A 24,114-nucleotide genomic window follows, 5' to 3' on the forward strand; every position below is an offset into this window, starting at 1 on the left:
CAGTCACACTCTCGCTCTCTCTCGCACTCTCACACACACACACACACAGTCACTGTCGCAGGCACACAGTCACGCACGCGTTCTCTCGCACTCGGGTTTATTCGAGTGTTTGTGTGGGTGATGGAGGGGAGTGGGGTTCATGAACAGTGCACTATGCTCGAGGGCGGGTTTGGTGGTTACAATGCATGCCGACACTTTACAACAACGCAGCCTGTGGGTGATCAGACTGAGTGAGTGTGACGAGGGCAGGAGGCACTGGAATCGTGAGAAAATATAAACCAGACATTTGGTTATAAATATTTAATAAAAGTTTTCTATTTAGCAGTCGTCACTTTGTAAAATCAACTGACATCATCGCACCTAGTAGCTGATCCTTTAACCTTAAAATGAGTTCATTCAATGAGAATAACACCACACACAGCTAGCACCTCTGACCAGCATACACTGGTGATCAAAGTTAATACTTATACTGGCACACTCTGCCCCTTCACATACTCCCAGGGCAGGTACAGCATGGGTTAGATACAGAGTAAAGCTCCCTCTACACTGTCCCATCAAACACTCCCAGGGCAGGTACAGCACGGGTTAGATACAGAGTAAAGCTCCCTCTACACTGTCCCATCAAACACTCCCAGGGCAGGTACAGCACGGGTTAGATACAGAGTAAAGCTCCCTCTATACTGTCCCATCAAACACCCCCAGGGCAGGTACAACACGGGTTAGATACAGAGTAAAGCTCCCTCTACACTGTCCCATCAAACACTCCCGGGGCAGGTACAGCACGGGTTAGATACAGAGTAAAGCTCCCTCTACACTGTCCCATCAAACACTCCCAGGACAGGTACAGCACGGGTTAGATACAGAGTAAAGCTCCCTCTACACTGTCCCATCAAACATTCCCAGGGCAGGTACAGCACGGGGTTAGATACAGAGTAAAGCTCCCTCTACACTGTCCCATCAAACACTCCCAGGGCAGGTACAGCACGGGTTAGATACAGAGTAAAGCTCCCTCTGCACTGTCCCATCAAACGCTCCCAGGGCAGGTACAGCACGGGTTAGATACAGAGTAAAGCTCCCTCTACACTGTCCCATCAAACACTCCCAGGGCAGGTACAGCACGGGTTAGATACAGAGTAAAGCTCCCTCTACACTGTCCCTTCTGTGGGAGAGTTGGTTCTCTCTGTCACCCATCTTGTTGCCAGTTTTTACTGGTGGTACCTTCACTCTCTCTGTTGAACATTGGCTCCTGGAGCAAGCTGGCTGCTTCAGCAATGCCCCGTTGGATGCTGCGTGTTTGGGATCGGGTGAGGAGGGGGAGGAGGCTCAGAGACGAGACAGCGCACCTGGAACAGGAACTGACGCTGGGAGTCTGCAGACCCCAAGGAACCCCCCCATCAGTGTAACACGCTGGTGTAACAGAGATGCACAATGCTTTAAAGCTCCCGTCTCACAGAAACGACCGGATTGGAGAGTCCGTAACAGGAAGCGCCCAAGCGGGAGTGAGCAGGACTGGAAACTATGGCGGTGCACAGACAATGAGATTATTATTCTACGCGTTCCTGAACACCAGATCCACGCTGGCACGGTCTGTAATCTTCATATGTAATTATTAATTGGAGCAGAGAAGGTTAAGGGGAGATTTGATCGAGGTGTTCAAAATCATGATGGTTTTGATGGAGTAAATAAGGAGAAGCTGTTTCCAGTGGCAGGAGGGTCGGTAACCAGAGGACACAGGTTGAAGGTCATTGGCAAAAGAACCAGAGGGGAGGTGAGGAAACAATTTTTACACAGCGAGTTGTTGTGATCTGGAACGCGCTGCCTGAGAGGGCGGTGGAAGCAGATTCAATAGTAACTTTCAAAAAGGGAGTTGGATAAATTCTTGAAAAGAAAAATTTGGCAGGGCTAATAGGGAATGAGCAGGGGGGAGTGGGACTAATTGGAGAGCTCTTTCAAAGAGCTGGCACAGGCATGATGGGCCAAATGGCCTCCTTCTGTGCTGTGAGATTCTATGAGTTCGGTTTGAGGAAGGCCCTCTGATGTCTCAGTGGGACAGGCACCTCCCAGTGGAGCCCGGAGAGGCCGGCATTGCCTAGGTCTCGGGATCAAACCCTGGTGGGACCCCGACAATATGTCTCAACACCCTGGGGCTGGTGCTGGTAGTGTGGGGGGGAAATTAAAAACGAAATAATTCCGGCAGGCATTCTTGCTCCTGATCGCTACCCAGTGACTCCTGCTGGAGCAACAGGAGAGGGTTTTGCGGGAACTCAGTGTGGCAGTGATGCCTTCCGTGGCCGAATTACATAAGAACATAAGAAATAGGAGCAGGAGTCGGCCATTCGGCCCCTCGAGCCTGCTCCGCCATTCAATAAGATCATGGCTGATCTTCTACCTCATCTCCACTTTCCTGCACTATCCCCATATCCCTTGATTCACTTAATATCCAAAAATCGATCGCTCTCTGTCTTGAATATACTCAACGACTGAGCCTCCACAGCCCTCTGGGGTAGAGAATTCCAAAGATTCACCGCCCTCTGAGTGAAGACATTTCTCCTCATCTCAGTCCTAAATGGCCGACCCCTTATTCTGAGACTGTGACCCCTGGTTCTAGACTCCCCAGCCAGGGGAAACATCCTCCCTGCATCTACCCTGTACGAATTTTGTATGTTTCAATGAGATCACCTCTCATTCTTCTAATCTCTAGAGAATATAGGCCTAGTCTACTCAATCTCTCCTCATAGGACAATCCCCCATCCCAGGAACCAGTCTGGTGAACCTTCGTTGCACTCCCTCTATGGCAAGTATATCCTTCCTTAGGTAAGGAGACCAAAACTGTACACAATCCATCACCACCTAAGCTCGTGAACGAAAACCAGGCGAGGCAGGTGCGGTGCCTGTAGAACCTGTACCCCAGTGAGAGGAGATAACTGGAGACACATTCAGCTTGTTTATGGGGGGGGGGGGAAGGGGGGCGATGCAGAAGGTGTTAAAACTGACCCCAATGTTCAAAGACCCCCAGGGACCACCCAGCCACATCTACCCCAGCCCGTACCTGGATTCCACCTTCCATTATTCCACTTGCCTTGAACACACATCCTTACTGGAAGCTCCCCCAGGGCGAGAGAGGGCTGATGACTCAGATACTGTCTGTTTCTGCCTGTCCCTCTCCAAAGCAACAACTGTTTCTCTGTCCCACCGTTATACAGTAGTTAGGCAGAATTATTTCCGATCTTCCTGGTCCCCTCCCTCCCTCATTTGATTTGCCTCAGTGCCTTCCCCTCAAAGCCTGGCGTTAAAACCTGCTCCAGCCAGTCTCAACCCAAACACAAACCCTGCTTTAATCGACTCCTGCTGCTGCAGGATAGCCACAAACACTGACAAAGTTTCATTCCTTATACACAAGTTTAAAAAAAAAACATTCACTGAAATATTCACATCAGCTGGCAAGAAGCTCCAATCTCCGCACTCTGCCGACTGCGATTGGCCAGACCGTCCGACGGCAGGCAAAGGATGATGTGAACGGGAGAAGGTTCTGGAAGACGTCGAGTGTCTCTTTAGTGCAACGGAAGCCCAGGGAAAATTCTTCAATCGCATCACCGCCCCGCGAGCCTTGATAATACGGGATCGGGAAACTCGCGTCACCACGAGGTTGTAATAAGTTAAGGCCACAAGATCAGTCCAGTCCCAATATTTAAACCTGTGGAGGGAAACAGACAACGGTAAAAGGTTAGGGGCGTTTTCACCAAGGAGGGGGAGCGGTCCTCCTGCGAGGCCGAGTGTGCGGGGGGGGGGGGGGGACAGACTGCCTCGGGGGGGGACAGACTGCCTCGGGGGGGGACAGACTGCCTCGGGGGGGGGGGGGACAGACTGCCTCGGGGGGGGGGGGGGGGGACAGACTGCCTCGGGGGGCACAGACTGCCTCGGGGGGCACAGACACACACACCACAAGGCCCCCAGTTCTCGCTTGTTCCAGAGATGTGGACAACACGGTCTCGGTCTCTGCCCAGCCCCGAGTCACGCTGAGGGCTGTAAGAGTCACCCACACAGTGTGGGACTGGAGTCACGCGTAGGCCCAGACCGCTGAAGGACATCAGTGACCCGGTTGGGTTTTTACTACAATCCGACAGTTTTCATGCTGACTTTTCCTGGTGCCACAAAATGATCCCATTTATTCAATTCAATTTCACAGCTTGCCCTGGTGGGATTTTAACTCACGATCTCTTGGCTTTTATTACAATGCAAGTCACACACAATCCTAAGTAGGAAATATATCGGCCGTTCCTTCATTGTCGCTGGGTCAAAATCCTGGAACTCCCTCCCTAACAGCACTGTGGGAGCACCTTCACCACACGGACTGCAGCGGTTCAAGAAGGCGGCTCACCACCACCTTCTCAAGGGCAACTAGGGATGGGCAATAAATGCCGGCCTTGCCAGCGACACTCACATCCCGAGAATGAATTTTTTTTAAACACGTACCCCAGTGAGAGTCATTGTCTGTGGAGCCCGTGTTTCAGTGAGAGTCAGTGTGATAAAAATGCTAACTTCCGGGAAGTTATGTCATCACTTCCTGTGAACTATGAACTATGAACTATGAACTGTGTACATACCTCACTTCCTGTAAATGTCACTTCCTGTTGGACTGGTATAAATACTGGTCTGTTCAGTATTGTAAGAGGCTTCTACCAGAGGCATGGTAAAGACCTCTCTTGTATATAGTGTGTTTATAAGTTACTTAAAGCTTACTTTAAAGTTACTTGATGGTAAGTCTCCTTTTTCTTACATCAATTTAAGTAACTTAGTATTTACACTGACAAATACTAGACCTTCAGACAAACTCGGAAGTTAAGGATCCAGGGAACCACCCATCATGGAGAAAATCCTTAGACCTATTCGTCTGGACTTGGACCCGAATACACCAGCAGCTGGCAGGGTATGGAAGCATTGGTATCGTACTTTTGAGAATTTTCTGGATGAATGTAAAGTGGATGCTCCTGCTAAATTGAAGATACTTGTCAATTATGTGACCCCAAAAGTGTTCGAATATGTTGATGACTGGGATAATTACGAAGAGGTGATTCGGGCACTTAAGAAACTGTATGCGAAGACCCCAAATGAGGTCTATGCTAGACATCTACTGGCCACAGCCCGACAAGGGCCAGGGGAATCAATTGACGAATTCCTGCAAGAACTTCGCAGGCTCAGCGTAGATTGTAACTTTCAGGCAGCCTCAGCTGAGCTGTACCGCCAAGAAATGATTCGTGATGCTTTCATCTGCGGGATTGCCTCTCCATTTATACGCCAGCGTCTACTAGAAAGTAAAACACTTGAGCTACAAAAAGCTTTTGAACTAGCTTGTTCACTGGATTTGGCAAAGAGAAATGCAGACCTCTATCAGCTGCCCAGATCTCGATCTGCTGCTGTAGCTGCAACCAGACAATTCAAGCGGTCTCAGGTGAACCCTATCATGGGGGAATCTAATTCTGATAATTCTGATGAAGAAGAGGAGGACGACCCCACTTTAGCAGCCTCTTGGCAATCTAGGAAGGAATGCTTCTTTTGTGGAGATGCTTTTCACCCTAGGAAAACCTGCCCTGCTCGCAATGCAATCTGCAGTTATTGCGGGAAAAAAGGACACTTTGCTAAAGTTTGCCTATCAAGGGCCTCTACGAGGGCCAATCCAGCTAAGGCCTACCGAACTGCCCCAATTAGGGCCTATCAAGATGCTCCAGCTAGGACCTATCAAGCTTCCTCTCGAGCTCTCTCCCGAAGAAGCACACCGAGAGTTTTAGCCACTCTCTGTGCAACGACACCAATTACAGCTGCTTGCCCACAGAACCTGTCTCAGGCAGCCACAAAAATTTCAATTAAAGGGCATACCTTAGATGCCTTAATTGACTCAGGAAGTACTGATAGTTTCATTAAGGAACAGATTGTTGCGAAATTGAAACTACATGTCTTCCCATCGGACCAGGCAATTGCGATGGCCCAGTCATCACTTAATACCAGAATCTCCGGCTTTTGTGTTGTTGATATGACACTTCATGGTCGTATGTATCCCTCCACCCGACTTTCAGTGCTCAAAGACTTATGTAGTGATCTCCTCTTAGGGCTGGACTTCCAAAAACAGCATAAGAAACTCACCATTGAGTTTGGTGGATCCAAACCCGGACTTACTATTTCTAATATACCATCTAAATTACCATTTTGTGCATTATCAGCAGCTTCACTTGATGAACCCTCATTATTTGCCAGTATTCCGCCTCAATGCCAACCGATAATAACGAAATCGCGGCGCTTTAATCAGGGAGACCAATCTTTTATTGCGGCTGAAATCTCTCGACTTCTAGCAGAGGATATCATTGAACCATGTTCGTCGCCCTGGCGGGCTCAAGTCGTCATTGTCAAGAACCCTCTAAAACCTCACAAACAGCGACTATGCATCGATTATTCGCAAACCATCAATCAATATACCGACTTGGACGCCTACCCATTGCCACGCATTGATGATATGGTTAATAAACTGGCCGAATACAAAGTGTTCTCAACTTACGATTTAAAAAGTGCCTATCATCAGTTACCCTTGAAGGTCTCAGATAAGCAGTACACAGCCTTTGAGGCTAATGGACGGCTGTACCAATTTCGTCGCCTCCCATTCGGGGTTACTAATGGAGTGGCTGTCTTTCAACGGGCAATGGATGGCCTGGTTAAGCAGGAAAACCTAAGGGACACTTTTCCCTATCTTGATAACATTACCATTGCAGGTCACGATCAACAGGAACACGACTCCAACCTCCAAAAATTTCGGGATGCCCTCCATCGCCGTAATTTGACCCTGAATGAATCCAAATCTGTTGAGTCGCAACCGACCATCAACATCCTTGGCTACTGCGTAGGCAATGGTATCATTAAGCCAGACCCAGAAAGACTTCGCCCGCTCCAAGAGCTCCCGTCACCTAAGAATCCGGCTTCTTTACGTCGGGCTCTCGGTCTGTTTGCATACTACGCTAAATGGATTCCTCATTTTTCGGACAAAATCCAACCCTTGCTGCATGCTAGATCATTTCCACTGGGAACAGCGGCTGTTGCAGCCTTTAACCTTCTCAAAAAACAGTTGGAGAAAGCGGCTCTTCACTCCATCGATGAGAATCTCCCTTTTGTGGTTGAATGTGATGCCTCGGAGGTGGCGATCTCGGCTACTCTGAATCAGGAAGGTCGTCCTGTAGCATTTATGTCCAGGACCTTACAAGGTGCCGAGCTACATTATCCTCCGGTTGAGAAAGAAGCCACAGCCATCATAGAGGCAGTACGGAAGTGGAACCATTTTCTAGCTCGCCAGCACTTTACATTGATCACGGACCAACGATCAGTCGCCTTCATGCTCGATAATCGAAAACGAACCAAAATTAAGAATAATAAAATACAACTTTGGAGGATGGAACTGGCCTCTTTTGGTTATACCATTCTCTATCGGCCTGGCAAGGAGAATGTGGCCCCGGACACCCTCACACGGGCATTCTGCTCCACTATGTCATCCTCCACTCTCATGGATGTCCACAATGGTTTGTGTCATCCTGGCGTTACGCGCATGCTACATTTCGTACGATCACGGAATCTCCCTTTTTCCACTGGAGATGTAAAGAAAATATGCTCAGAATGCCGGCTTTGTGCGGAATTAAAACCTCAGTTCTTCCGCCCCTCAGATGGTATACTCATACATGCAACCCAACCGATGCAACGACTTAGCATCGATTTTAAGGGCCCAGTGCCCTCTTCAACTCGGAACACATATTTGCTCACCATGATCGATGAATATTCACGTTTTCCGTTTGCCTTCCCCTGCTCCAATATGCTGGCGTCCACAGTAATCTGCTGCCTTGAGCAGGTATTTTCTCTCTGTGGCATGCCGGCTTATATTCACTCAGATCGGGGTCCATCCTTTATGTCAAGGGAACTCAAGGACTACCTCTCAGAACGGGGAATTGCTACAAGCAAAACAACACCATACCATCCCATCGGAAATGGGCAGGTAGAGAGGTATAACGGTATCATCTGGAATTCCGTACGTCTCGCTTTAAGATCTCGGGGCCTACCAGACCAGCAATGGGAAACAGTGCTTCCGGATGCATTGCACTCTATACGGTCCCTGCTTTCTACAGCCACAAATACTACACCTCATGAGCGGTTCTTTGGATTCCAGCGTCGCTCATCTCATGGAACATCACTCCCGTCATGGCTAACTACTCCTGGACCTGTATTACTCCGAAGATACGTTCGGACGTCTAAAAATGACCCTCTTGTAGACGAGGTCGAACTAACCGATGCCAACCCCACCTATGCAAACATACGATATTCCGACGGCCGAGAATCTACCGTATCATTACGGGATCTGGCTCCCTGCCCACCAGGACCTAGTGGGACATCGGGTGATGGCATTTCACCAGGAAACTCTTGGGACCTATCGGGTACCCCTCTCCAGGATCCTGATCGGACACCAACTAGCTTGGTGCCGGTAGAACCCCGTGCTCAAGGTTGCGACCCTCCCAGTACCGCGCATGAAAGTACTGATCCGCCACAGACCAGCTCTGCACCTCCCTCTGAACAGAGGCAGTCCGACTTTGAACCTATTGGGGCTCGTACTCGAAGCCATGATCTCCCCGACCCTTCACAGGGCAGTCCAGGCCACACAGACTCTGACCAATGGCCAACCGCATGTAAGCGGACCAGCGACCCTCTACGACGGGAATCCAAACGGGTGCGACTCTTCCTTGTTCGGCGGCTGCGGACCAAAAGGTAGACCACAGCCTCCTAATCCTGCAGGAGGGAAGAATGTGATAAAAATGCTAACTTCCGGGAAGTTATGTCATCACTTCCTGTGAACTATGAACTATGAACTATGAACTGTGTACATACCTCACTTCCTGTAAATGTCACTTCCTGTTGGACTGGTATAAATACTGGTCTGTTCAGTATTGTAAGAGGCTTCTACCAGAGGCATGGTAAAGACCTCTCTTGTATATAGTGTGTTTATAAGTTACTTAAAGCTTACTTTAAAGTTACTTGATGGTAAGTCTCCTTTTTCTTACATCAGTCAGTGTCTTGCTATTTCATAACTCTCAGCAAAGATATATTCCAGTGAGAAAGAAAGACTCTAAGAGAAGGATGAACCATCCGTGGCTAACTAAGGAAGTAAAGGATGGTATCAAATTGAAAACAAAGGTATACAATGTTACGAAGAATAGTGGAAGGCCAGAGGATTGGGAAATTTTTAAAAACCAGCAAAGGACGACTAAAATAATGATAAAGAGAGAGAAGATAGCTTATGAAAGTAAGCTAGCAAGAAATATAAAAACAGACAGCAAGAGCTTCTACAGGTATATAAAAAGGAAGAGAGTAGCTAAAGTAAACGTTGGTCCCCAAGAGGATGAGTCTGCGGAATTAATAATGGGAAATAGGGAAATGGCGGCGACTTTGAACAAATATTTTGTCTCGGTCTTCACGGTGGAAGACACTAAAAGCATCCCAATAATGGACAATCAAGGGGCTATTTGCGGGGGGGGGGGGGGAAACTTAAAACAATCACTAGAGAGAAAGTACTAGGCAAACTAACGGGGCTAAAGGTGGACAAGTCCCCTGGACCCGATGGCCTGCATCCTAGAGTCTTAAAAGAGGTGGCTGCAGAGATAGTGGATGCATTGGTTGTAATCTACCAACATTCCCTGGAATCTGGCGAGATCCCAGCGGATTGGAAAACCGCACACAAGAGAGAAAACGTGAGAACATTGAAGATACTCACCCTATTTATCTGAGAAGGCACTTCAGCTTCAGGGTCTGTTGGCGCTTGTGGTTCATTGACGGGACCCTCCTCCCCAGCCTCCTCCGCCCAGCCCCCGAGGTGGAGCTGGGAATAGGCCGTTAGTGTTTCTGGTGAACTCAACCGAGGCACTGACAGAGAAAGAAAACATCGATCAGCAACCAGGGTGAAGTGGGCTACAAGGGGGGGGGGGGGGCGGAAACGCGAGACCCCGTCCCCGCAGGGGTCACACTGTAAAGTCATTCTGTGAACGAGCCCCGATTTCACCCGCGATTCGCACTGGGTTGGCTACTCTCAGCCTGGCGGGTGGTACCCGTGGACTCACCCCCGGGGGCAAAGGTCATCGGAGGAGGGGGATGGAACAAGTGGCAGAAACACCATAAGATGCTCAACCTTGTACAGGAACAAGGATGTCTTGCTGCAGCTGTACAGGGCCTTGGTGAGACCGCACCTTGAGTATTGTGTGCAGTTTTGGTCACCTTACCTGAGGAAAGACGTTCTTGCCATGGAAGGAGTGTAGCGAAGATTCACCAGGCTGATACCTGGGATGGCAGGAATGACGTATGAGGAGAGATTGTGTCGATTGGGCTTATACTCGCTGGAGTTTAGAAGATTGAGAGGGGATCTCATCAAAACCTATAAAATTCTGTCAGGCCTGGACAGACTAGATGCAGGAAGGATGTTCCCGATGGCCGGGGAGTCCAGAACCAGGGGTCATAGTCTAAGGATAAGGGGTAAGCCATTTAGGACTGAAATGAGGAGGAATTCCTTCACCCAGAGAGTGGTGAACCTGTGGAATTCTCTACCACAGAAGGCAGTTGAGGCCAATTCATTAAATATATTCAAGAAGGAGTTGGATATATTTCTTAAGGCTAAAGGGATCAAGGGATATGGGGAGAAGGCAGGGACAGGGTACTGAATTTGGATGATCAGCCATGATCTCATTGAATGGCGGAGCAGGCTCGAAGGGCCGAATGGCCTACTCCTGCTCCTATCTTCTATGTTTCTAAATCCCTCCATGGCCTCGCCCCTCCCAATCTGTTGAACCTCCTCCAGCCCCACAATCCTCCGAGATCTCTGCGCTCCTCCAATCCTGGCCTCTTGCGCATTCCTGATTTTCATCGCTCCACCATTGGCAGCCATGCCTTCAGCTGTCTTGGCCCTAAACTCTGGAATTCCCTCCCTAAACACCTCTACCTCTCTCTCCTCCTTTAAGACGCTCCTTAAAACCTACCTCTTTGACCAAGCTTTTGGTCGCCTCTCCTAGTATCTCCTTATGTGGCTCGGTGTCAAATTTTGTTCATCACTGCTGTGAAGCACCTTGGGACGTTTTACACCGTTAAAGGTGCTATATAAATGCAAGTTGTTGTTGTTCGGTCAGGGAAAGGTCAGTGGGGAAGGCAAGAGAGGTCAGAGCACGCCACGGGGAAAGGGGTAGATAAGAGGTGCCGAGAGATCACCAAGCCCGCCCCTGCCCGCTCAGGAGATTGCAGACACCCAGCACTGCCGGTTCACTGGGGCAAGTCTTACCCAGGGTGGGGTGAAGCTGTCTGAGCAGGCAGCCCCAAGGTTCCATGCCCAGTCAGTGTCGGTCTCAGGGACAATTGGCCTCAGTTTCATAGATTTACATAGGATAAATGGCACAGAAACAGGCCATTCGGCCCAGCCAGGATCCCGTGTGCTTTTTTAACCACTTTCTCAACCTGCCCTGCCACCTTCAATGATTTGTGCACACATACCCCAGGTCTCGCTGTTCCTGCACCCCCTTTAGAATTGTACCCTTCAGTTTATATTACCTCTCCTCGTTCTTCCTACCAAAATCTTTCCTCATCTAACTCTTATCAGCATAACCCTCTATTCTCTTCTCCCGCCTCCCCTTAAATGCATCTATGCTATTGGCGTCAACCACCCACTGTGGTAGCGAGTTCCACATTCTCACCACTCTCTGGGTGAATTCGGAGTTCCTCCTGGGCGAGGTCAGGGAACGTGAGACTTGACAGCAGCCGATTAGGCCAGCGGAGGTTTACAGAGCCCCTCGGCACACAGTGACAACGGGAACCGTAAATATCCTCCATGAGCTGAGATAGCTCCGTGGGTGAGAGCACAATGGGAGTCAGCACTGACACACAGCTAGATAAAGGAGCAAAAATTAATACTCGCCAACATCTAAAAATGACAAAATTATGGAAATACGGAACAGCCGATCAGTACCTGCAAAGAAAATGGACAGTGTACCGGGTGAGATCTGCTGAAGATTATACACCCATTGGAACAGGAGGACGCCATTCAGCCCCTCGATCCTGTTATGCTATTCTCTAAGATCACTGCTAGATCGGTACCTCAACTCCATTTACCCGCCTTTACTCCTCGTCGATTGATACCCTTACCCAACAAAAATCTATCGATCTCAGTCTTGAACATTTCATAGAAACATAGAAGATAGGAGCAGGAGTCGGCCATTCGGCCCCTCGAGCCTGCTCCGCCATTCAGTGAGATCATGGCTGATCACCCAAATTCAGGACCCGGTCCCTGCCTTCTCCCCATATCCCTTTAGCCTTAAGATTGACCCCCAGCCTCAACAGCTTTTTGGGGGAGAGAGTTCCAGATTTCCACCACCCTTTGTGTGAAGAAGTGCTTCCTGACATCACCCCTGAACGGCCTGGCTCTAATTTGAAGGTTCTGCCCCCTTGTTCTGGACTCCCCCCACCAGAGGAAATAGTTTCTCTCTCTCTACCCGATCAAATCTCTTAATCATTTTAAACATCTCGATCAGATCTCCCCATAACTTTCTAAACTCCTCAAGTGAATACAAGCCTAGTCTGTGTAACCTGTCCTCATAATTGAACTCTTTAAGCCCCGATATTGTTCTGGCGAATCTGTGCTCCCCCTCCAAGGCCAATATATCCTTCCTGAGGTGCGGGGCCCAGAGCACAAACTGCCCAAATCCGTCTATTCTTTATAGAAGCCGACTGACCTGCTCTGCTTTTCCATCATTTTCACAGAAACCACAGAAACCCCACAGTGCAGATAGAGGCCATTTCGGCCCATCGAGCCTGCACCGACACATATCCCACCCGATCCCCGTAACCCCTACACCAACACATATCCCACCCTATCCCCGTAACCCCACGTATTTAATCCCCCTAACACTAAGGGTCAATTTATCATAGCCAATCATCCTAACCCGCACATCTTTGGACTGTGGGAGGAAACCGGAGCACCCGGAGGAAACCCACACAAACACGGGGAGAATGTGCAAACTCCACACAGACAGTCACCTGAGGCCGGATTCGAACCCGGGTCCCTGGCGCTGTGAGGCAACAGTGCTAACCACTATGCCACCATTTTCTGTTTCCTTGAGCTTCAGTCTTTACTCCTAATCTCGTCCCGTCTCCTTCTCCAATCTACTGGAATGCCTCAACTTACTCAGTGTTCCCCGAGACTCAATCGAAGGAGGCCACTGGGCCCATCGCCCCTGTGCCCTCTCCCTCTCTCTGAAAGCACTCCCCCTCTGCATCATCGCTTCTTCCTTCAATCGAAGCCCGACGTTACCTTTCCCTGATTTACAAACTCCTCTCTGCTATTTTTATTTCCCAAGCTTGGTGTTGGCCCTGGCCCTTCTCACCGTATAATCCGTAACATTGTGGAGAGGTACCTGGGGCAGTGGGCTGCTCGGTGATTGAACTGTGAGTCTGGGATCCCTGTCCCATATGCTGAGGCAGTGCGGTCTGCTGGTGGAGCTGCAAAAGAGAACGAGAAGAATGAGGAAAAGATTCCAAGCATCGCTCGCCCAAACAATGAACATAAGAATCCGGAGTGGGAGTAGGCCACACGGCCCCTCGAGCCTGCTCCACCATTCAATAAGATCATGGCTGATCATCGACCTCAATTCCACTTTACCGCCGGATCCCCATAACTGACTGTAAAAGCTTTTATAGATATGTGAAGAGAAAAAGATTGGTGAAGTCAAGCATAGGTCCCTTGCAGGCAGAATCAGGGGAATTTATAATGCGGAACAAAGAAATGGCAGACCAATTAAATACATACTTTGGTTCTGTCTTCACAAAGGTGGACACAAATAACCTCCCAGAGATGTCGGGGAACATAGGGTCGAATGAGAGGGAGGAATTGAATAAAATCAGTATTTGTAGGGAAATGGTGTTAGGGAAATTGACGGGATTGAAGGCCGATAAATCCCCAGGGCCTGATAATCTACATCCTAGGGTACTTAAGGAAGTGGCCCTAGAAATAGTAGATGCATTGCTGGTCATCTTCCAACATTCTATGGACTCGAACAGTTCCCATGGATTGGAAGGTAGCTAATGTAACCCCACTATTCAAAAAAGGTGGTAGAGAGAAAACAGGGAATTATAGACCGGTAAGCCTGACATTGGTAGTAGGGAAAATGCTAGAGTCCATTATAAAAGATGTAATAGCAGAGCACTTGGAAAACAGTGACAGGATCGGACAAAGTCAACATGGATTTACGAAAGGTAAATCATGCTTGACTAATCTACTGGAATTTTTTGAGGATGTAACTGGTAGAATAGATAAGGGAGAACCAGTGGATTTGGTGTATTTGGACTTTCAGAAGCCATTCGATAAGGTCCCGCATAAGAGATTAGCGTGCAAAGTTAAAGCACATGGGATTGGGGTAAGGTACTGACTTGGATAGAGAACTGGTTGGCAGACAGGAAGCAAAGAGTTGGAATAAACGGGTCTTTTTCCAAGTGGCAGGCAGTGACTAGTGGGGTACCGCAGGGATCGGTGCTAGGACCCCAGCTATTCACAATATATATTAATGATCTAGACAAGGGAACTAGATGTAATATCTCCAAGTTTGCAGACGACACAAAGCTGGGTGGGCGTGTGTGCTGTGAGGAGGATGCAGAGAAACTCCAGTATGATTTGGACAGGTTGGGTGATTGGGCAGATGCATGGCAGATGCAGTATAATGTGGATAAATGCGAGGTTATCCACTTTGGTGGCAAAAACAGGAAGGCAGATTATTATCTGAACGGCAATAGATTGGGAAAAGGGGAAGTGCAACGAGACCTGGGTGTCCTTGTGCACCAGTCGCTGAAGGTAAGCATGCAGGTGCAGCAGGCGGTTAAGAAGGCAAATGGTATGTTGGCCTTCGTAGCGAGAGGGTTCGAGTACAGGAACAAGGATGTCTTGCTGCAGTTGTACAGGGCCTTGGTGAGACCACACCTGGAGTATTGTGTGCAGTTTTGGTCGCCTTATCTGAGGAAGGATGTTCTTGCCATGGAAGGAGTGCAGCAAAGATTCACCAGACTGATACCTGGGATGGCAGGAATGACGTATGAAGAGAGATTGGGTCGATTGGGCTTGTATTCGCTAGAGTTTAGAAGAATGAGAGGGGATCTCATTGAAACTTATAAAATTCTATCAGGACTAGACAGACTAGATGCAGGAAGGCTGTTCCCGATGGCGGGGGAGTCCAGAACCAGGGGTCACAGTCAAAGGATAAGGGGTAAGCCATTTAGGACAGAGATGAGGAGGAATTTCTTCACCCAGAGAGTGGTGAACCTGTGGAATTCTCTACCACAGAAGACAGTTGAGGCCAACTTAATAAATATATTCACGAAGGAGTTAGATATATTTCTTAAGGCTAAAGGGATTAAGGGATATGGGGTGAAAGCAGGGACAGGGTACTGAATTTGGATGATCAGCCATGATCTCATTGAATGGCGGAGCAGGCTTGAGGGGCCGAATGGCCTACTCCTGCTCCTATCATCTATATTTCTATCCTTTGATTCCATTAGAGTCAACCTTGAATATACTCAACGACTGAGCATCCACAGCTCTTTGGGGCAGAGAATTCCAAAGATTCACAACCCTCTGAGTGAAGAAGTTCCTCCTTGTCTCAATCTTAAAAGGCCGACCCCTTATCCTGAGACTGTGCCCCATGTCTGGATTCTCCAGCCAGGGGAAACAATCTCTCCTGTCAATCCCCCTCAGAATCTTCTCCAGCCGCGAGGAGCCTTCGGTGCTCCCTGTCGCGGCTGCAGAGAACAGTATCTCTCCCCCTGACTATACTGTCGCCTACCACTACCACATTCCTTTTTACTCCCCCCACTTGGAAGGCCTCCTGTACCACGGTGCCGTGGTCAGTTTGAGACCATGCCCTGCAAGAGCCCCAGGGTTACCTTTTACTCTGAGTGGGAACAGTGAAACAAGACCACTGCTGTTTCAATCCACTGCTCCACGGCAAGAGAACATTCTGAGAAGACAGCAACTAAACTGCAGGAAATGCAAATCTACTCTGGTGCAGGAGAGGGCGCTCTAATCATTTTGGGGTCAGAGAGTGTTTGATGGGACAGTGTAGAGGGAGCTTTACTCTGTATCTAACCCGTGCTGTACCTGCCCTGGGAGTGTTTGATGGGACAGTGTAGAGGGTGCTTTACTCTGTATCTAACCCGTGCTGTACCTGCCCTGAGAGTGTTTGATGGGACAGTGTAGAGGGTGCTTTACTCTGTATCTAACCAATGCTGTACCTGCCCTGGGAGTGTTTGATGGGACAGTGTAGAGGGAGCTTTACTCTGTATCTAACCAATGCTGTACCTGCCCTGGGAGTGTTTGATGGGACAGTGTAGAGGGTGCTTTACTCTGTATCTAACCAATGCTGTACCTGCCCTGGGAGTGTTTGATGGGACAGTGTAGAGGGAGCTTTACTCTGTATCTAACCCCGTGCTGTACTTGCCCTGGGAGTGTTTGATGGGACAGTGTAGAGGGTGCTTTACTCTGTATCTGACCCGTGCTGTACTTGCCCTGGGAGTGTTTGATGGGACAGTGTAGAGGGAGCTTCACTCTGTATCTAACCCCGTGCTGTACCTGCCCTGGGAGTGTTTGATGGGGACAGTGTAGAGGGAGCTTCACTCTGTATCTAACCCCGTGCTGTACCTGCCCTGGGAGTGTTTGATGGGGACAGTGTAGAGGGAGCTTTACTCTGTATCTAACCCCGTGCTGTACCTGCCCTGGGAGTGTTTGATGGGACAGTGTAGAGGGAGCTTTACTCTGCATCTAACCCGTGCTGTACCTGCCCTGGGAGTGTTTGATGGGACAGTGTAGAGGGAGCTTTACTCTGTATCTAACCCCGTGCAGTACCTGCCCTGGGAGTGTTTGATGGGACAGTGTAGAGGGTGCTTTAATCTGTATCTAACCCGTGCTGTACCTGCCCTGGGAGTGTTTGATGGGACAGTGTAGAGGGTGCTTTACTCTGTATCTAACCCGTGCTGTAGCTGCCCTGGGAGTGTTTGATGGGACAGTGTAGAGGGTGCTTTACTCTGTATCTAACCCGTGCTGTACCTGCTGTGGTGTATGTAGCCTGTTCCACCTTAAGAGAACTACCTTAAGAGATGTACTACTTTCTCTTGGCTGCTGTATACTGTAATACCGGTGGTGACCACACCGGTATATAAGTGTTGTGTAGGGATTTGCTGGGCAGTTCAGCCCTGACCTCCGAATAGTAAAGACCTGTTAAAAGTTATTCTTGTGGTCTGTGTCCAGTGATTTATAATAAGCATAACTGGGACACACAGACTTAACAGTGGCGACGAGTCCGATATTACCCTGCGGCAGTTTTACATCCAAGGCAGCTTCGTCCTCAGAACGGGCGTCGAGAAGAGGCATCCGCCCTCATCATCCTGCTGAGCACCATCGCACGGGAGGCATCGAGAACCCGGGTTAAAAAGAAAAATTCTGACCACGAAGCCCTCCATCAGCGACAGGCAGTGATCATCCCTTCTACCACGGTGGTGGGTAAGCTGATCAGCGACACGAGCAGAAAGTCGGCCGCGTTGACTGTGGAGCGGGGGAGGGAAAACGGAGGAAAAAGGGCAGAGAACTCGACCACGGCCGGTGAAAAGGGCTGGGCTGCAATCGAGGCCGAGAGACGCAGCGACTGGGGCAGCTTAAGGCACGAGAGCCGCGGAGAACTCAAACGCAGCCGGTGTAAAGGACTGGGCTGCATGAGAACCGCTGGGGAGGAGAGAACGGCAGCAGCACGGCAATCGCCACTGCAGCCAGCGGGGGAAGAAGGCAAACGCGGGAATCCGCCATTGTAGTCGGCGGGGGAAGAAGACGAGCGCGGGAAAGACCGCCAAGCGCGGGAAGCCGCCATTTTAGTAGGCGGGGGAAGAAGACAAGCGCGGGAAGCCGCCATTTTGAGAAAAAGAAAAATTTAAAAACTTGCAAGGATGCCTAAACATGGGAACATTAATACCTTTGATAGCGATATCGAAGATTGGACCACGTATGTAGAACGCATGGAAGTTTATTGTAAAGCAAATAAGGTACCAGATGATGAGAAAGCACTAACCTTATTAAGCTCAATGGGTGCGAAGACATACGGGCTATTGAAGCACCTTCTGTCACCAGATAAACCGGCGGATCAGACTTTCGCGAATATTGTTACTGTCCTGAAAAATCATTTAAACCCCACGCCGCTGATGACAGCGGAACGATTTAAATTTTACAGAAGAACGCAGCTGAAAGACGAAAGCAACGCTGAATTTTTAATTGAACTGCGTAAGCTATCAAAGTACTGTCAGTTTGGAACAGGACTAGCAGATGCGCCGAGAGATAAATTTGTGTGTGGATTGTTAAAAGAAGGAACACAAAAGCGACTGCTTGAGGAGAATGATCTTACGCTTGATAAAGCTGTCACTATTGCAGCATCGCACGAAGCCGCAGCGAGGGGCACTGCGGAAATGCAGCTACGGTCACCGGAACTCAGCACCAATCAAATGGTCTTGGGTACAGTAAAATGTTATCGTTGTGGAAAGACAACGCACGATCAGAACCAGTGCTGGTTCAAAAATCAGGAATGCAGAAAATGTGGCAGGCTTGGTCACATAGCTAAAGTATGCCGGTCAGGAAAGAAGACCAGCAACAAAAAGTCACCGCAGGAAAAGTACAGAAAGGTACACAAGGTGACAGAGAACAGTTCGAACGAACAGAAGTCAAATTCAGACTCCAGCAGTAATGAACTGGGTAGTCTAAGAGTACACAATGTTGGTAAGGAAGCAGACCTCCAAACAATCTGGGTCACACTTCAGATAGCAGGAGTCCAAGTGAAGATGGAATTGGACACTGGTTCGGCATTGACGGTCACGAATAAGCAAGATTACAAAAGGTTATTCCCACATATTCCCCTACGGGATACGGAGATTGTATTGAAAACATACACGGGGCAAAGAGTATACCCCATCGGGAAGATAGAGGCAAAGGTGGTCCACAAGGGCAAAGAAAGCCGAGGAATGGACTTATATGTGCTACCTGAGGGAGGTCCACCACTACTGGGACGGGAGTGGATTAGGAAAATAAATATGGACTGGCATTCCTTAAAAGCACTAACGGTAGATTCCGGTAAAAAAGATGTCAAACCTAAACGATTGTCCAGAATATTGGACGATGCTAAAGAGGTGTTCCAACAGGGACTGGGAACACTGAGAGGAATTACGGCAAACATCAAGGTTGAAGAACATGCAAACCCAAAATTTTTCAAAGCCAGACCGGTACCTTATGCGATACGACCTGCTGTGGAAGCTGAGCTGGAAGGGCTAGAACGTTCAGGAGTACTGTCTAAGGTAGACTGGAGTGAGTGGGCCACGCCCATTGTCCCAGTCATGAAGCGTTCATCGAGCAACAAGCCGGGGGAACCGGGGAAGGTTCGCATCTGTGGAGATTTCAAGATCACTGTTAATCCGGTGCTTCACACGGTGCAGTATCCGCTTCCGCGGATTGAGGATATCTTCGCTTCGTTGTCTGGCGGGAAACACTTCACCAAGATAGACCTGGCGCAGGCGTACTTACAGATGGAAGTTGAGGAAGAGTCACGCCAGTATCTCACGATCAACACGCATAGAGGCTTGTACCGGTATAATAGACTGGTTTTTGGAGTGGCATCGGCTCCAGCAATTTGGCAGAGGGCCATGGAGCAGGTATTACAGGGAATTCCAGGCACACAATGTTACCTGGACGATATTCTGATTACAGGAGATGATGACGAGGAACACCTTGCAAATTTGGAACTGGTGCTCACCAGATTGAAAGAATATGGACTTCGAGTTAATCGCCAGAAATGTGAGTTCTTTCAGAAGCGGATCTCGTACTGTGGCCATGTCATTGACCAGGAGGGGCTTCATAAGTCTCCTGACAAGATCGAAGCTGTTGTGAAGGCTCCCGCTCCGGATAATGTATCCCAGTTGAGGTCGTTCCTAGGGTTGATTAACTATTACCATAAGTTTCTGCCAAATTTATCCACGGTGCTGCACCCGCTGAACGCTCTTTTGCAGAAGGGAGTACCATGGAAGTGGAGCGAGGACTGTAAGAGGGCCTTTCGCAAAAGCAAGGCATTGATCACCTCAGAGGAAGTGTTGGCTCACTTCAACCCAACGCTGCCTATTCATTTGGCTTGTGATGCTTCTCCATATGGTATTGGGGCAGTACTCTCACACAAGTTGCCAAATGGCCTGGAGAGGCCAGTTGCGTTCGCATCCAGATCATTGACCTCCGCTGAGTGCAACTATGCTCAGATAGATAGGGAGGCTCTCAGCCTTGTGTGGGGAGTAAAGAAGTTTAATCATTACCTGCAGGGCCAAAAGTTTACGCTTCTGACAGACCACCAGCCGTTGGTATCCATTTTTAACCCTAAGAAGGGTGTTTCGGTGATGACAGCACAGAGACTCCAGAGATGGTCCCTTTTCCTAGGGGCACATCAATATCAGATTGAATTCAAAGGTACAAAGCAGCATGGTAATGCTGATGGGTTGTCGCGCCTGCCACTGCCTACAGAGGAGGAGGCACCGACGGTTGACCCTGTTGAGTTATTTCACTTGACCATCATCAAATGTTTACCAGTCACCAATGCAAGTATTGAAAGAGAAACCAGGAACGACCCGACACTGTCCCGGGTCTACGAAGTGACAGTGAAGGGATGGCCAGCACATGGTGATCCACTGTTACCGGCATTCTCAGCAAGACGAGAACAGCTGTCCGTCTGTCAAGGAACATTGATGTATGGAACAAGGGTGATTATTCCTCCTAAGTTAAGAGAGAGAGTTCTAAAAGGAACTGCATAAAGGTCATCTGGGGGGAGTCAAGATGAAAAGCCTTGCTAGGGCTTATGTGTGGTGGCCGGGTATCGACCAACAGATAGAGGATCTGACGAAAAGCTGCTCAGGGTGCCAAAAAGTGCAAAATGCACCTCCGATTGCACCGCTGCATCCATGGGAATGGCCTTCGACCCCATGGCAACGTGTACATATTGACTTTGCTGGTCCATTCATGGACTCCATGTTTTTAATTGCGGTGGACGCACATTCTAAATGGCCAGAAGTGATTAAGATGACTACCACTACCTCGGAAAAGATGATCGCGGTGCTAAGAACGATATTTGCAAGAAATGGATTGCCAGAACAAATATGTTCAGACAACGGACCGCAGTTCGTGTCAGAAGAATTCCAGAAATTCATGAAGAAGAATGGGGTGAAACATTATACCTCTGCCCCATATCATCCGGCTACAAACGGGTTGGCCGAGAGATTTGTACAAACGTTCAAAAAAGCAATAAAGGCCATGAGCGAAGATCAGATTCCACTACAACACAAGGTGGACAAATTCCTACTGGCATATCGAAACGCCACTCATGCAGTGACAAACCAAAGTCCTGCCATGATGTTCTATAACAGGAGGTTGCGGTCCAGGTTGGACTTGTTAAAACCAAATGTGCGGAGGGAAGTTGAAAACAAACAGTTCCAGCATATAAATAACAAGACCACTCGGAGTTTCGAAATAGGACAACCAGTGTTAGCCCGGGACTATAAAAACGAGAAATGGCAATCTGGAACAATTCGGGCCAGACAAGGACCCCTGATGTACACAGTAGATATTGGTGAAAATGTAATACGGCGTCATGCTGACCAACTGGTAGAATCGAGAACAAGGGTCGAACCTATGGTTACGGCAGAGACAGCCGTGGAAGAAGTTAGTGAACCTGAAGCATCTACCTCAGAAGTGAATGTACCTGATGATGATGTCCAATCCATAAGAGACCAACTAGATGAGTCACCCCAGCAACGAGAATCAGAGACCCTTGAAAGGCGTTATCCAACTCGAATCAGGAGGCCTCCTCAGAGACTGAATCGTTGAACTGTTTTGCATGAAGTTGTATATATATATGTTATTATGTTATGTTAAATGGGGATATAACTGTTAAGCTAAAAAGGGAGGATTGTGGTGTATGTAACCTGTTCCACCTTAAGAGAACTACCTTAAGAGATGTACTACTTTCTCTTGGCTGCTGTATACTGTAATACCGGTGGTGTAGTGTAGGGATTTGCTGGGCAGTTCAGCCCTGACCTCCGAATAGTAAAGACCTGTTAAAAGTTATTCTTGTGGTCTGTGTCCAGTGATTTATAATAAGCATAACTGGGACACACAGACTTAACACCTGCCCTGGGAGTGTTTGATGGGACAGTGTAGAGGGAGCTTTACTCTGTATCTAACCCGTGCTGTAGCTGCCCTGGGAGTGTTAGATGGGACAGTGTAGAGGGAGCTTTACTCTGTATCTAACCCTCCTGAAGTAATTCTGTGCTTACCTCATGCATGTAGATAGCGTGGAGACTCATTTCTGTAGAAGCGAAGTTGGCAAGAAGCAGGGACCTGCCCGAGCCCGCACTCGCTGACATGCTGGTATAAGAAAGAAAAACACAGACATGAGACGTGTACAATTACACTCAGCATTCATGAGCTGTTAACTAACCAGATCCAGAGTGGTCTCCTGGACTTGTTTCAATCACTTCATTTTACAGACTTTTTCCGCCCCCCCCCCCCCGTAACAGAGTAGAAGGTAACCCTGGGGCTCTCGCAGGGCATGGTCAGGTGAGAGACAGCAGTATATTCAACCACGGGGTGCATCACAGTCGAAAAGGAGCCTCGCGCAGACTTTCAGCAATAGTGGCCAGGAATCCCGACTAATTATCTTGTCCAATCCCCTACCGTGGTGAATCCCCTACAGCACTGAGCCCTGTCCTAGCTGAAGATGGCCTAACTCTGCCCGGAGTGGGAATGGAGCCCGGGATCAGCCTCGTCTGTACGGCTCAGAACTGCAGCAGGCATTCCTTTTTTATTGGTTCCCGGAATGTATGCGACACATTCCGGGAACAAATAAACACTGCCCATCACCGGCTGCTCCGAGGGGTATAAGTGCCGACCACACAGTGTGGCACTGGAGTCGCGTGTAGGCCCAGGCCAGGTAGGGGCGGCAGGTTCCCTTCCCTGAAGGACATTAGTGACCCAGTTGGGTTTTTAGGAAAATCGGGCAATTTTCCTGGTGATTTTTCCTGGTGCCAGTCCATGGATTACCAGGTTTAGTCACTTCAACTTACCCTGGTGGGATTTCAACTCACAGCCCCTGGGCTGCTCCACCAGTCCCAGAACCAAAAGGCCATCGTACCCACATACACAACCACGCTTCCGAAATGTGCACAAATCGTTGAAGGTGGCAGGGCAGGTTGAGAAAGCAGTTAAAAAAGCTTCATGAATAGAGGTAGAGTTCAAAAGCGTGGAAATTATGATGAACCTGTATAAAACACTGGTTCGGCCCCAACTGGAGTATTGTGTCCAATTTTGGGCACCGCACTTTAGGAAGGATGTGAAGGCCTTAGAGAGGGTGCAGAAAAGATTTACAAGAATGGTTCCAGGGATGAGGGACTTCAGTTACGTGGATAGACTGGAGAAGCTGGGGTTGTTCTCCTTGGAGCAGAGAAGATTGAGAGGAGATTTGATAGAGGTGTTCAAAATCATGAGGGGTCTGGACATGGTAGATAAAAACTGTTCCCATTGGTGGAAGGGTCGAGAACCAGAGGACACAGATTTAAGGTGATTGGCAGAAGAACCAAAGGCGACATGAGGAAAAACATTTTTACGCAGCGAGTGGTTAGGATCTGGAATGCACTGCTCGAGAGGGTGGTGGAGGCAGACTCAATCACGGCTTTCAAAAGGGAATTGGATCAGTATCTGAAGGGAAAAAATTTGCAGGGCTACGGGGAAAGGGCGGGGGAGTGGGACTAGCTGAGGTGCTCTTGCAGAGAGCCGGCACGGGCTCGACGGGCCGAATGGCCTCTTTCTGTGCTGTAACCATTCTATGATTCTATGGAATGCGAATGGATTGCTGAGCTGCGAATGTATTAATAACAGAAGCTCGAGGAACAGCACCTCATCTTTCGAGGAGACACTTTCCAGCCTTCAGGCCTCAACATTGAGTTCAATAATTTCAGATC

At 48.9% G+C, this 24,114-nt stretch overlaps 1 protein-coding gene across 7 annotated transcripts in view; it reads right to left on the reverse strand.

Moving 5' to 3' along the window:
• Nucleotides 1–285: 285 nt before the first annotated feature.
• The window catches only part of atg9b (autophagy related 9B), an 89,201-nt gene continuing 65,372 nt past the window's right edge, over nt 286–24,114 (reverse strand). For all 7 annotated transcript variants that reach the window (XM_085992189.1, XM_085992184.1, XM_085992183.1 and 4 more), the window contains 4 exons: nt 22,432–22,522; nt 13,464–13,548; nt 9,791–9,939; nt 286–3,694 (listed from right to left, as the gene is read on the reverse strand). In XM_085992189.1, coding sequence (XP_085848315.1) covers nt 3,689–3,694; nt 9,791–9,939; nt 13,464–13,548; nt 22,432–22,522 — 331 coding nt within the window. In that variant the 3' untranslated portion in view covers nt 286–3,688. The remainder of the gene's footprint in view (nt 3,695–9,790; nt 9,940–13,463; nt 13,549–22,431; nt 22,523–24,114) is intronic.

This window comes from Somniosus microcephalus, chromosome 7, assembly GCF_052327205.1.
Source record: "Somniosus microcephalus isolate GS21.2 chromosome 7, FLI_Smic_1.0, whole genome shotgun sequence".
NCBI classification, from domain to species: Eukaryota; Metazoa; Chordata; class Chondrichthyes; order Squaliformes; family Somniosidae; genus Somniosus; species Somniosus microcephalus.